The sequence below is a fragment of the Vulpes lagopus genome, chromosome 2, assembly GCF_018345385.1.
Source record: "Vulpes lagopus strain Blue_001 chromosome 2, ASM1834538v1, whole genome shotgun sequence".
NCBI classification, from domain to species: domain Eukaryota; kingdom Metazoa; phylum Chordata; class Mammalia; order Carnivora; family Canidae; genus Vulpes; species Vulpes lagopus.
Genome location: NC_054825.1, coordinates 128,029,055 through 128,041,553, shown reverse-complemented (window position 1 = coordinate 128,041,553; position 12,499 = coordinate 128,029,055). Strand labels below are relative to the sequence as shown.

Below are 12,499 nucleotides of genomic sequence, written 5' to 3'. Positions count from 1 at the left end.
CCTATATTGGATATCAGGAAGAGTAAAGCTGCATAGGGGGACAGATCATGGAAGGCCTTGCATGTAGAGCAATAATCAGAAGATGTTAAACTGACCTGAACAGACTGAAATGTTAAGAGTTTATACTCTGATAAGTAACTTTCAACATGTGCAGAATATCTAACCATTCCCTGGTGAAGAAGGCCAAGAACCAGGCCTGGAGCTGGTAATCATCATTCTGGACAGAAAAACTCTCCTGTTTTCCCTCAATAAAGAAGGGAGCCTTTTTCTGTTTGTAGACACAAAGCTGAGTGAAACCAAAATCTACTCTTGATCATTCTGGTCAGTTTCCAGTATGGAGGTATCAAGTATGTGCTCAATGAAAGCATGTCAGTTTATTGTTGATGAGCAGTTCTCAAAGTGTGGTCCATGAGAATGGACCCCTAAGATATTTGAGACTCTTTCAGGGGTCTGCAAGGTCAGAACTATTTTCAGAATACTTCAAAGTACCCCTTTCACTAGTTAACATTTGTACAAACAGTGCAAAAGCAATGGTGAGAAAACTGCTGGCAGCTTAACATGAATCATCAATGGCCCCAACTTATACCTAGTGGTCATTGGATTCTGTACCACTACATACTTGCAGGAAAAGAAGACTAGCTTCTCTGATAAATATCCTTGATGAATTTTTATCCTTGATAAGAATGGCTAATTTTATCAAATCTCAACCCTTTATACTCATTTTTTTCTATTCTGTTTGATAAAATAGGAAGTGTACATAAGCACTTGTATAATTGAGCTGCAAACTGGACTTGCCTTTTTTTTTTTTTTAATAAAACATCACTTGTATTTGACAAACTGGTCATTTAAATTTGCCTATTTGGTAGGTAATTTCTTAAAAATGAACCTAGTCAGTTTTGTACGTCAAGGAAAACAAGGGGCAGTACACGTTGCCAGGGATAAAATTCAAGCTTTCAAGTAGAAACTAAAATGTTGATAAACCATACCCATAACATTTTCCCTATACTTAAAGTTTTTTTCTGATGCAATAGTGGTGATAACAGCAAATATTATTTTCCATTGTTGTATAGTTGAATATATCATCATTTTGAAGATCTGCATAATTCAGTTAATGGATATTTCCAAATGACCAGTGAATGATACCACAGAATCATGCATGGGGAAAAATCTAGCCAAAGTACAAGATATACCAGTGAACTTTAATTTTAACAATATGAAAAATGTACTGATATGGTTTCAGATTTTACATGTAACTAATGTTAATTGAGTTTCAATACAGTATCATCAAAGAATATCTACAATTATCTGAAAAGGCTATTAAAATACTCTTCCTTCTTCTAACTATATATCTATATGAGACTGATTTTCTTTATATACTCTGACCAAAACAAACTTGTTGCAACAGATTCCATGCAGAAGCCAGATAGGATCTAGCTATGTTTTATGAATCTTGCTAATTTTTTTTTTTTGGCTTTGGAAAATATAAAGCGTTTTGTTGTTGTTAGAGTTATTTAGGTTAACATGTAATTCACTTATTGTTATTTTTAATAGATTAATATTTTAAATGTTTTAATAGGTAAAACCCACACAGAATCTCTTTAGGGTCCTTAATAATTTTTTAAAGTTGAAAAATGGAGCGCCTGAGTTGCGCCATCAGGTAAACGTCTTGACTCTTGATTTTTGCTTAGGTTGCAATCTCAGGGTCCTGAGATTGAGCCCAGCATTGAGAGCACTGGGCTTGCACTGGGTATGGAGTATGTTTAAGATGCTCCCTCTGCCCCTCCCCTCGTTTGTGAGCACAGGCTCTCTTGCTTTCTGTTTTGTTCTTCATAGTAATCTGCATCAAACCTCACAACTAGTTGCAATGTCTCTGTGTCATTTGGAACATGGTACTTGAAATGATCTTCTCAAGATGATTGAGAACCATTGGTGGCTTTGTGAGACTACATTTAGAAGCCTTAACTCCAGCTAGAGGCCTGAAGGAGGCAAGTGAGGAGCCTAAGCTACCTGTGGGAAGAGCCAGCCACTAGAAGGGCAGGCAGGGACAGATACTTGCCAAGGAAGGTTATCTTTAATTAATTTTTTTTCCATAGTACCACCTGTGATTTTTTCACATACCAGGTATTATTAAGTACAGGACCTTCACATAGTTTTTAAAGAAGTTTTTACACTAATGTAATTAATACATAGAAAAATTCAAAATTGTGTCAGGGCTATAAGATGCTAAGGACCTATATTCATTACTACTTTCTGGAGATCCTATAAGGACTAGTAGAATTGTAAATTTTAAATATGGAATAGACTGATGGAAGTCCCTGATCCAGATTCCAACCCCCTAGATCCTGATTCACAAATCGCTCATTATCTCCCAGGGTACAAAAATTTCCAAGTTTCCCTTGAACCCTAGGGCCTGAGGTGCCGAGTGAAGTGCTCCAACTGCCACCCTAGAAGGCCCCAGATTCTGCTTTAGCCCTTGTCTGCAGGAGGTATTAAAGGGAATTTATGCCCTGACCACGCTGCCATGGAAGATTGAGGGTATTCATGAACACTCCCTTTTACTGGTCTGCAGACTTTGGTGATTGCCACTGTCTCACCTTGCCTTTTGCACAAGATGACTGCTATGGCAGTGTGTCCAGGGTTTTTTATATTTCTTTTTAGAAAAAAAAATATTTTATTTATTCATGAGAGACACAGAAAGAGAGGCAGAGGAAGAAGCAGGTTCCATGCAGGGAGCCCGATATGGGACTCCAATCCCGGGACTTCAGGATCACGCCCTGGGCTGAAGGCAGGCGCCAAACCGCTGAGCCACCCAGGCATCCCCCTATATTTATTTTGGTAGTGTGTATTCCACAGTATTCACCTGCTCTCCCAAGACTATCACTTTGTTCTTTTAGATAACTGGGTCTGTCAGAAAATGAGAAGTGGACTCTTGTGGATAAAAAAGGAACTTAGGCTCAGTACAGCCAATATAGGGTTGTCCTGTTGTGACTCACCTAGAAAGCAAAGTACTATTAAAAATATATAGATAAATAAATACAGATAGATGTAGCTGGATTGTAACTATTATTTCTTCCAGGAAGAAAGCAGAACAATAATAACAAACTTTGATCTGTCTCCCCACCAAAAAAAAAAAAAAAATTGGATTTGCATCTAAATGTTTTGTTTTGTTTTGCTTTTCAGATTTGAATGTCATATTTAAACATGCAAGAAAAAATATTAAATTAAAAATTAATTAATTAATTAATTAATTAAACGTGCAAGAAAATTTGACTTTAATATGTATTTGTGGTGGGTCCTCTAAACAGCTGGCTTTTCTCCAGAGGATGAGTAAAGACAATTTAGGGGTAGCTCATAGTTGCCTTACATTTCCTGAATATTGGAAAACTACATTTACAGTAATATTTCCTACCTCCAGGCCAAAGCTTGAATGATTACTTTAAGGATAGGAGCTTTTTCACACTTGTGCAAAGATCCTTAAAAGTCTTTGTCCTTTTAGATATTCAGATGCCATTTGAATGAATGTATTTACACGTGCTCTATGTTTTTATAATACTCCTGATTCTCAGTGGAATATTACTCAGCCATTAGAAATGACAAATACCCACCATTTGCTTCAACGTGGATGGAACTGGAGGGTATTATGCTGAGTGAAATGAGTCCATCGGAGAAGGACAAACATATATTCTCATTTATTTGGGGAATATAAATAATAGTGAAAGGGAATAGAAGGGAAGGGAGAAGAAATGGGTAGAAAATATCAGAAAGGGAGACAGAACATGAAGACTCCTAACTCTGGGAAACAAACTAGGGGTGGTGGAAGGGGAGGAGGGCGGGGGTGGGAGTGGGGGTGAATGGGTGACAGGCACTGAGGGGGGCACTTGACGGGATGAACACTGGGTGTTACTCTGTATGTTGGTAAATTGAGCACCAATAAAAAATAAATTTATTATTAAAAACAAAAAGATATACAAAAAAAAAAAAATACTCCTGATTCTCTCCTTTGCAAAGACAAGGAAATTTGACTTTTTATGTGTTCACAGAGTTTGGCCCTTTCCCAAAAGCATATTTCTTTTTTAATCTCGTTTGAACAAATGTGTAAACAAAAACATTGCTGCCTCTCAGACTTCACTATTTAAGATTTAATGAAGAAAACAAATGAAAGAGCACTTGATTTTTTTTTTTAGTCTCTATAGCAGAGTTGGTGTGATTGGGACAATGTGAGGAACTGTGGCTACATGGTGCATCCACAAGTGGACCAGAGTGGCTTGTGAAGCTCTGTGCTGTTCTCAGGAACAAGGTGTAGACCAAGAGCTTTCCTGTAATGGGTAGATCCTCTGGTGATCTTAGAATCCAGCTTTATTTATTTATTTTAATCTTTTAAAGATTTTATTTATTTATTCATGAGAGACACACAGAGAGAGAGGCAGGCTCCGTGCAGGGAGCCCGATGGGGACTCAATCCTGGGACTCCAGGACCACAACCTGGGCCAAAAGCAGGTGCTAAACCACTGAGCCACCAAGGGATCCCCAGAATCCAGCTTTAATTAATCTTTCCACCTAGGCTTCTCGGTGGGTCCAAGCCATCAGAACCTTTGAAAATCTCCCTGTTTTCAGTTTTCTCAATGATGAATCAAGCCTAAACTTCTGGTTATGGGGGGGGGGGGGGGGGGAAACCATGAACGTGTCTATTAAATATGCATTGCTCTTTGTTATGATGTATGTTTACAGGGTGTTTTCTGGAGAAACCAGCTCACCCAACAGATCATTCAAAAATTGCTTAATAAAACATTTAGGTAATTCCCAGTCACCTACTGTGGAAAGGCTACCCATCTTATTAGCTGTTCTGCTTCATTGTGCCCTATCCCTGTCCAAGCTTCCTCCGTGGAGGGCATACATGAGCAGGGGAGATAGCATCAGCAGTATCTGCACTGGCTGTGCATGTGTCTCCAGGAAGTAACCCCAAGAGTTTAGAAAGATGGCAGAGATTACAATAGTATTTCTCCTGCCAAAATGGGAAGTAGAGGCTACTCATGATTGCTTTTGAAACTCATTCTCCTGGATTGTAATGTTTCTTACCCCATTTGTTATAGGTGAATGGCTGTAGGAAAGACTGAAAATATGAACTTTTTTCATTTCCTTGCCATCCCCTTCTAGGTGCTCTCTGCAGTTCTTTAGTGATTTACTTCCAAAGTTATTTTTTACCTCCAAGACTAGTAGAAAGGTGGGTTTTTTTTTTAACTTGAACATAAACATTCTCTGAACTATTGCCAGTAAAGTTTCCTAGTATATAATAAAGATAGATTTCCTACATAGCAAAGTAAATAGAAAAATACTAATGTAATCATATGACTGTGAGATAGGGCAATATGCCTTTTTTTTCCTCAATACATTGATGCCAAAGATTGCTATCTTTAAACTTTTTAAAAGGGCCTTTTTTTTTCTTACTTTCATACTGAAAATCTATACGTACTTTATCACCTTTTTTTAGCTTTGCCTTTCAAAAAATAACTGTTGGTTCAGTTAAAGTAATATAACTTGGCTTAGTGATCTAATGTCTTGAAATACAGACAATGCATTTTTGGTTCAAAGGAATAAGAAAGTATTACAAAAGCTATTTGAATGTTTCTTACTATTGTTCTAAAGATAAGGAATGGTAGAACCAACATAAACGTAAAACTTCTCAGTAAATTGTATAGAATTATATGCAGTTGTTTAGGTCTAATTGGATTCATTGTGGCTGCTCTAGAAGATGGAATTTTTCTCACAAAAGTGCCTTCTTATTTATTTATACTCCTAATGTATATCTTTTACAACTTAAAATAATTATAGCTTTTATTTTATAGAATGTACACATTGTACCTTTTAAATAATAATTTTTGTTATATATTTTTAAACACATTTTACAGATACATCAGAAAAATCAATAGTGATTTTATAACTTCATCAAAATTAAATCAGAGCTGATAGTGAGGAAGTTTTTGAATATTTCCAAGTTAAACTTTTAGTTGTGAATAGATGAGACCATTTTGGCCAAAATATATTAGAACAATTATCACTTATAGAAATAATATATATTTAATGTTTTAGCTGAATTGAACAAATTTTTATATTATGATTTTTAGTTTTAATAACAATTACTTTTGTAGTGATAACACATCATGTGTTTAAATTCTTAATTACATAAATCAGATTAAGATTTACATAATCAGACATAGCCTTTTACCTTTTTAGCCTTGTTTAACTGTGGTCTGAAGGACAGTTTTTCCTTCACTTTTTCAATTCTCAATTGATTGCTCCATATAGTATGTTTATGTCTGTAGGAGGAAGACACATTATGGTTCATAGATTAGAATGATTACTTCAAGATTCTCTGATAAATCCACCTTCTTGAGTAGCTCCCCATTTCCATTCAACTAATCTCATTATAAATGGATTTTTTAAATTTTTATTTATTTATTCATGAGAGACACAGAGGGAGAGGCAGAGACACAGGCAGAGGGAGAAGCAGGCTCCTTGCAGGGAGCCCGCTGTGGTACTTGATCCGAGGTCCCTGGGGTCACACCCTGAGCCAAAGGCAGACGCTCAACCACCAAGCCACCCAGGCATCCTTCAAATGGATTTTTAACTGCATTTTTACCTTCCCTAGAAATGATTACTATGTTCCTTACACTTACTAAGTTTTATTTTTAATAAAGATTCCATAAATTGAATTTGACTTTTCATCCAGACACTATAGCAGAAACACCTAACAATACTCAGTAATTAAGCAAATAATCATAAATATAGCAATTACTAAGTTATAAATTATATTCTAATAGTGTCAAGCTTTCTAAAACACTAGCAGAAATATTTATATTATGCAAATACTGTACAAAGTTCTTCTCTATAATTCCTTATCATTATAATCAGACATTGTCATATGAAGGTAAGTTTCATAAGAACCACAGAATATAGAAATACTTCCTTTTTTTTTAAGGTTTTATTTATTTATTCATGAGAGACACAGGCAGAGAGGAGCAGACTCCATGCAGGAAGCACCATGTGGGATTCAATCCTGGGACTCCAGGATCATGCCCTGAGCTGAAGGCAGATGCTTAACCGCTGAGCCACCCAGGCATCCCTAGAAATACTTCCTTAAGGCAAATCTTGATGGATAGTTTTAAAGAAACTTTTTAAGAAAATATTAGGAACAATTAGGAGCTTTTGCAGAAACTGGCATTTCTGCTTTATTCAAGTCATGATTGCAATATTTCTTTATAAATACAGACATAGTGTTCCAGTTGTTGGCCATTCTACTCTGTAGGGGAAAGAGGAGTAGATTCATTTTGCTTTCTTTATCAATCAACCTCACCTTCTCTCCTAGTGTTAAGGAGGGATAATGCTAATGTTGTCTTTTCAATTCCTAATCTAGCTCATTTTACTGAATTTTTCATTACTCAAGCCTTAATTACTATTGCTGCCTTATCATGTTGCCTCAGTATCATATGACTTCACAGTTTTGACATAGAGGTAGTGGATGAGTTTGAGTCCAATTCACATAATCTGGAATCTTTTCATATTGGCCTTAGGCCTTGAACTTTGCTTTATAATAAATTATAACTATCACTACAATTGCAACTGCACTTTGGCACTGCTTTCCTTGTATCAGCTATTGTAAAGGATACTATTTTACTAGAGTGAAACCAGCTTTATAATAAGACCACCAAGATGTTTATTAAGTTAATTAATAAAATTTTGTTTCACAGCCTTGTTTCAGTAAAGTTATAAAGGACTGTACTAAAATGGAAATCTGAATCTACATGGATTTTTTAAAAATAAAGGACAGGTTATTGAGCCCATGTGGGGAAAGAATGTTTTTCCTTTTTTATGATTGTTTAACATAATCAGGTTTTTAAATATAGGATATTTGGCAAAAACTAAAGAGCCACATGTTTGATACCTGTTGTTGGGAAAACTGAATTTCCCTGAAGAATTTATAGAACTGACTTTTAAAAAATGTATCCACATAAAATGTGAGCTTTGTAATCCTGCCAGAGTCAGAACCCAGAGTAATCATGTAAATTATTGAAAATTGCCATTGTCTGGCATGATTTCTCTATGGCTTCAGAAAATGCACTATATGAGGAGGAATTGTTCTTGGTTGACCAGTTCCTTCTTTTGCTGTTTATTCTCTTTATCTTCATATAAACATCCTATCTCTCCTTACAATAATAGATCATTATTTGGGGGGGATCATTTAAAATGAGCCTTTTTACTGGAAACTTTCAACATTCAACTGTTTTCTCGTGATGTAAAATAAATGTATTAAATCTCTTTCAAATTTATCTTTAAAGGTCACAATTTTCCTCTCTGTTAATGTTTTAAAATTCAAGAAATTTTGTCTTTAAGGAAAGTACATTCAACATTTTGTGTTTGTCCATCTGGTTTGCAATAGATATTTAAGAAGTCAATTTATTTTCATTAGAATGGTTTGCTAAAAAAAAAAAAAAAAGAAAGAAAAAGAAATGGTTTGCTACTACAAAATATACAGTTACAGGGTGACTGAGCATGTGACTCTTGATCTCAGGGTTGTTAGTTAGGTACCCATGTTGGATATAGAGATTACAGGAAGAAAAGAAGGAAGGAAGGAAGGAAGGAAGGAAGGAAGGAAGGAAGGAAGGAAGGAAGGAAGGAAGGAAAAGAAACAAATTAATGAACAGCTGTATGTGTTATGTTCAGTTTTTCAAGAAAATGAACTTGAATATAAATTGAAGAAATAAATGATTTATTTTTAAAAGAAAACTAAATGTTCCATCTTTAAAATAAAAAATGGCTTGTTGCTTTTAAGCCCCCTAAGGGTTGGGGCCTCTTTGTATATATAAATATCTTTATTCTCAACTGCATCGTATGGCACCAGGAAGATAACAGGTGCTCAGTAAATATTTGTGGAATGAAAAACTATTCCCTACCCACATTCATTTTATATGTGCCATTTCAATCCCAGTGAACTCCTATAAAAGAAAAAATAATTACGTCATCAACAAGAATATGTATCTAGTACTTTCTTATATAGTCTATGTCTGAAAAAAAGAATAATGATAGTTTAACTGGGTATAGAATTCTAAGTTTATAGTTTTTCCTCTCTGCATATAGAAGGTATCATCTAATTATCTTCTGGTGATGATGGTATTAATGAGAAGTCTGTCTTCAGGTTATTGTCATTTCTTTGTGAGATATTTTGTTTTTTCTCCCTGCTGGTTTTTAAGATATTCTCTATGATATAACAAAGTATAGATTTAATACTATTTTTCCCACTAGAGATTCTCTCTCCTTTTTTGGTTTGAGGATTCATGCTTTCTTCAGTTACCTGCCATTATAACTTTGCATTATCTTTTCTGTTTTCCCTATTCTTTCTAGTATCTTAGAAATTTTGTTATGTCTTCTTACTCTACCACTTTATCAACTGTCACTGTAGGGCTGTTTTTTAGTGTGTTGCTTTTACTCATATTTTGAGCTTGTTCCTATCTCTGCTTTTTATTTCAAAACTATATTTCCATTTTAGAGTTTGTGTTTGGTTCTTTTTCAGATCTGCCTATATAATACCCAGTTCTTGTTGGCAGATTCTATTCCTTTATCTTTCTGGACATGCTAATGATTTAAAAAGTCTCTTTCAGGTTGCTTTATTATCTATAATTCCTCCAGTGTGTATTCTCACATTTGTTGCACCTGCCCATTTTCATGGTGGTGGATTTTATATGTTCCTCATAATTTTTGCCTGAGCAACTCGCCACTCCTCACATCCTGGAATCAAAAGCATTCTTGGGATTATGGAAGTCTTCCTATAGTATGTTTTTATATTCATCCTTCATTGAGATCTATAGTTTTCACTGATTCTGGGCCAGTTTTTTATGTTGGTTTTTAGCTTAGATTTCCCATACCACCCAGGTGCTACGAAATGAGATTCCACAATTGGCACAGGGTGGGCATTCCACATTTGACCAGTGATTCTTCCTATATAGAGTATAAAGGTAGCCTGCTTCTATCCTGTGTTCCCAGTTTGGACTTTCCTAGCTTTAATTTGCAAATTGGATATCCTCTTAACTCCTCCTTTGTTTGTTTTTTAATGCAGAAAGTCATTTTCATTTCCTCTCTAGACATAGAGGCCTGCAGAATATAATTTAAGGCATTAAGTCCCATTCATCACTATGTTACTTCTTTGCTTTTGACACCTAGAGATTTACCTTTCTTACTTCTGAGCTCAAGTATAATTTTGCTATTGTTGTTATCAAATTGTATCCAATATTTCTCTTTTTGAAATGGGATAGCACTTTCCACATACTCACTGTAGCATCTTCTCAAGGAAATTGGAACCATATAGTTTAAAATTATTTTTTTCTTGACCCAGTGTTTTTAACCATTTATGTTAAACAAGCAACCCATATAGTCTGTAACATAAATAAGATTTTATCTGTAATTTCGACCAACTGTAGTTAGCATCTTAAAATCACTAAATAGCCTGGCAATCAGTAGAGATTAAAAAGTAGGATTTATGAAAATGATTTCTTACTTACTGATCATATAAAGATTATTATTTGTTAAAAGTTTGGCTACTTACATAAAAGTAAATGCCTGAAAATCTGATTACTAATATTGAGAGAAATTATTGAATTTAAGAATTTTAAATATCTCATTTTTATGCCATTATTCTTATAATCATTACTTTCTATTTCACTTAGTATTATGGATATCACCATGTATATAGAATGAAATCAGTCTTGACAATGAAGGCATCATATTATTGCTATTACTTTTATTACACCTTTAGAGATATATCTTTAACATGTATCTTAAACCATAGACACCATGGAAATATCATAGTATTGCCATTACTTTTCAGAAAGATATAAAAGTAATTTTTCCCTACATCTTCTTTTTAAAAATCTAGATTAACATGTCTCATAATGGAATTGGTTGGAGAATATGATATACTTGATTATAAAGAGCTTGGGGGAAATATAAGGCCATCTCCTCATTTGACCAAAAATGACTATTTTTTTCAGACTTAGTTTTTGCTTTCCTTCTCTTTTCAGACGCATAAAGAAAAAATGAAGACAGATACATTGACATGTACAGAGAAAGGCCAACAACTAAGTGAAGGAAACATTTCATTTCCTCTCTACATTTCACACCCTGTAAGTAAGAAGAAGAAAATAGTCTACCGCACAGAACAGACCATCTTCATAATTGGAGAAACGCCAAAAGGGATCCGCAGGTATATCTATAAAAACACTGGACTTTGGGAATTATTCACAAAAGAAATATAGCTACTTAATAAAATACACAGATTATTTGAATTTTAACCATACTTGGCACCTGAATTTGTACACTTTAAAAAATAAATTCCAAATATTTTAAATGTTTTTAGAAAGCTAAACCCTGAATTGATGAAAAATGAAATCATTTTATATGGATACACAAAATACTTAAGTGCGTTATATGCATTCATTGAATATTTATTGAGCACCTAACATGTACTCCGGCATTGTGCTGGGTGATGAACATAGAGGGTAAAAAAGGACATAGAGCTTATAGTGCAGTGGGAGTTGGCATTGAACCATAAAATTTTCAAAAATAAAAAAAAACTTATAAATAATTATAAAATTATATAAGAAAGAAGTGGACAGGCCTCCTTGATAGAGAATAATGGGATCCGGAAGGGTGCAGATAGCTTTCAGGAAAGACCTCATGACAGAATTGACATCTGTGAGCTGAGAGATAACCAGGCAAAGAACTAGAGTAAGAACATCCTTGTGAGACAGAACATAAGAGACTCCTAACTCTGGGAAACGAACTAGGGGTGGTAGAAAGGGAGGTGGGCCGGGGGGGGGGGGGGGGTGACTGGGTGACGGGCACTGAAGGGAGGCACTTGATGGGATGAGCACTGGGTGTTACTCTATATGTTGGCGAATTGAGCACCAATAAAAAATTAACAAAAAAAAAAAGAACATCCTTGTGGAGGGAAGAGGTCAGGTGTGTTCAAGGAACTGAGAGAAGACTTGTGAACTTAGCGCATGAACCAAGTAGACTGCCATGAGACAAAGGCCAAGACAGGTGGGGCTGGAGCATGCAAAACTCTATAGGTTGTGGACAAGTTTTGGATTTTATTCTGAGTGCAGCCGAAAGCTATTGAAACATGAACATGATCTGATGTATGTTTCCAAAAGATTGTTCTAGTTGCTGCGTGGAAGAAGCAGATTAGGGGAAACTGGAAGGAACTAGTCAGTGGTGGTTTGCAATACAGTGGTTGTCATGGAGACAGTTAAATACATGAATTCAGTCTGGTACTGGACTAGTCGTTGGAACAACAGACTGGATTTACTAAATAGGGAAAACTGGAAGAGAAGAGTTTGGATTGAAAAAAATCAAGAGTTCTCTTTTTGCTCATATATTAAATTTGAGGTTCTGTGGAAATTCCAAATAGGCAATAGATACGCTCCTCTAGGGTTTGGGGGCTGGAGATC

General features: G+C 35.2%; 1 protein-coding gene across 2 annotated transcripts in view; it reads left to right on the top strand.

Moving 5' to 3' along the window:
- Positions 1-12,499, top strand: part of ERCC6L2 (ERCC excision repair 6 like 2) — a 124,319-nt gene that overhangs the window by 103,489 nt on the left and 8,331 nt on the right. For both annotated transcript variants that reach the window (XM_041742919.1, XM_041742918.1), the window contains one exon: positions 11,069-11,250. In XM_041742919.1, coding sequence (XP_041598853.1) covers positions 11,069-11,250 — 182 coding nt within the window. The remainder of the gene's footprint in view (positions 1-11,068; positions 11,251-12,499) is intronic.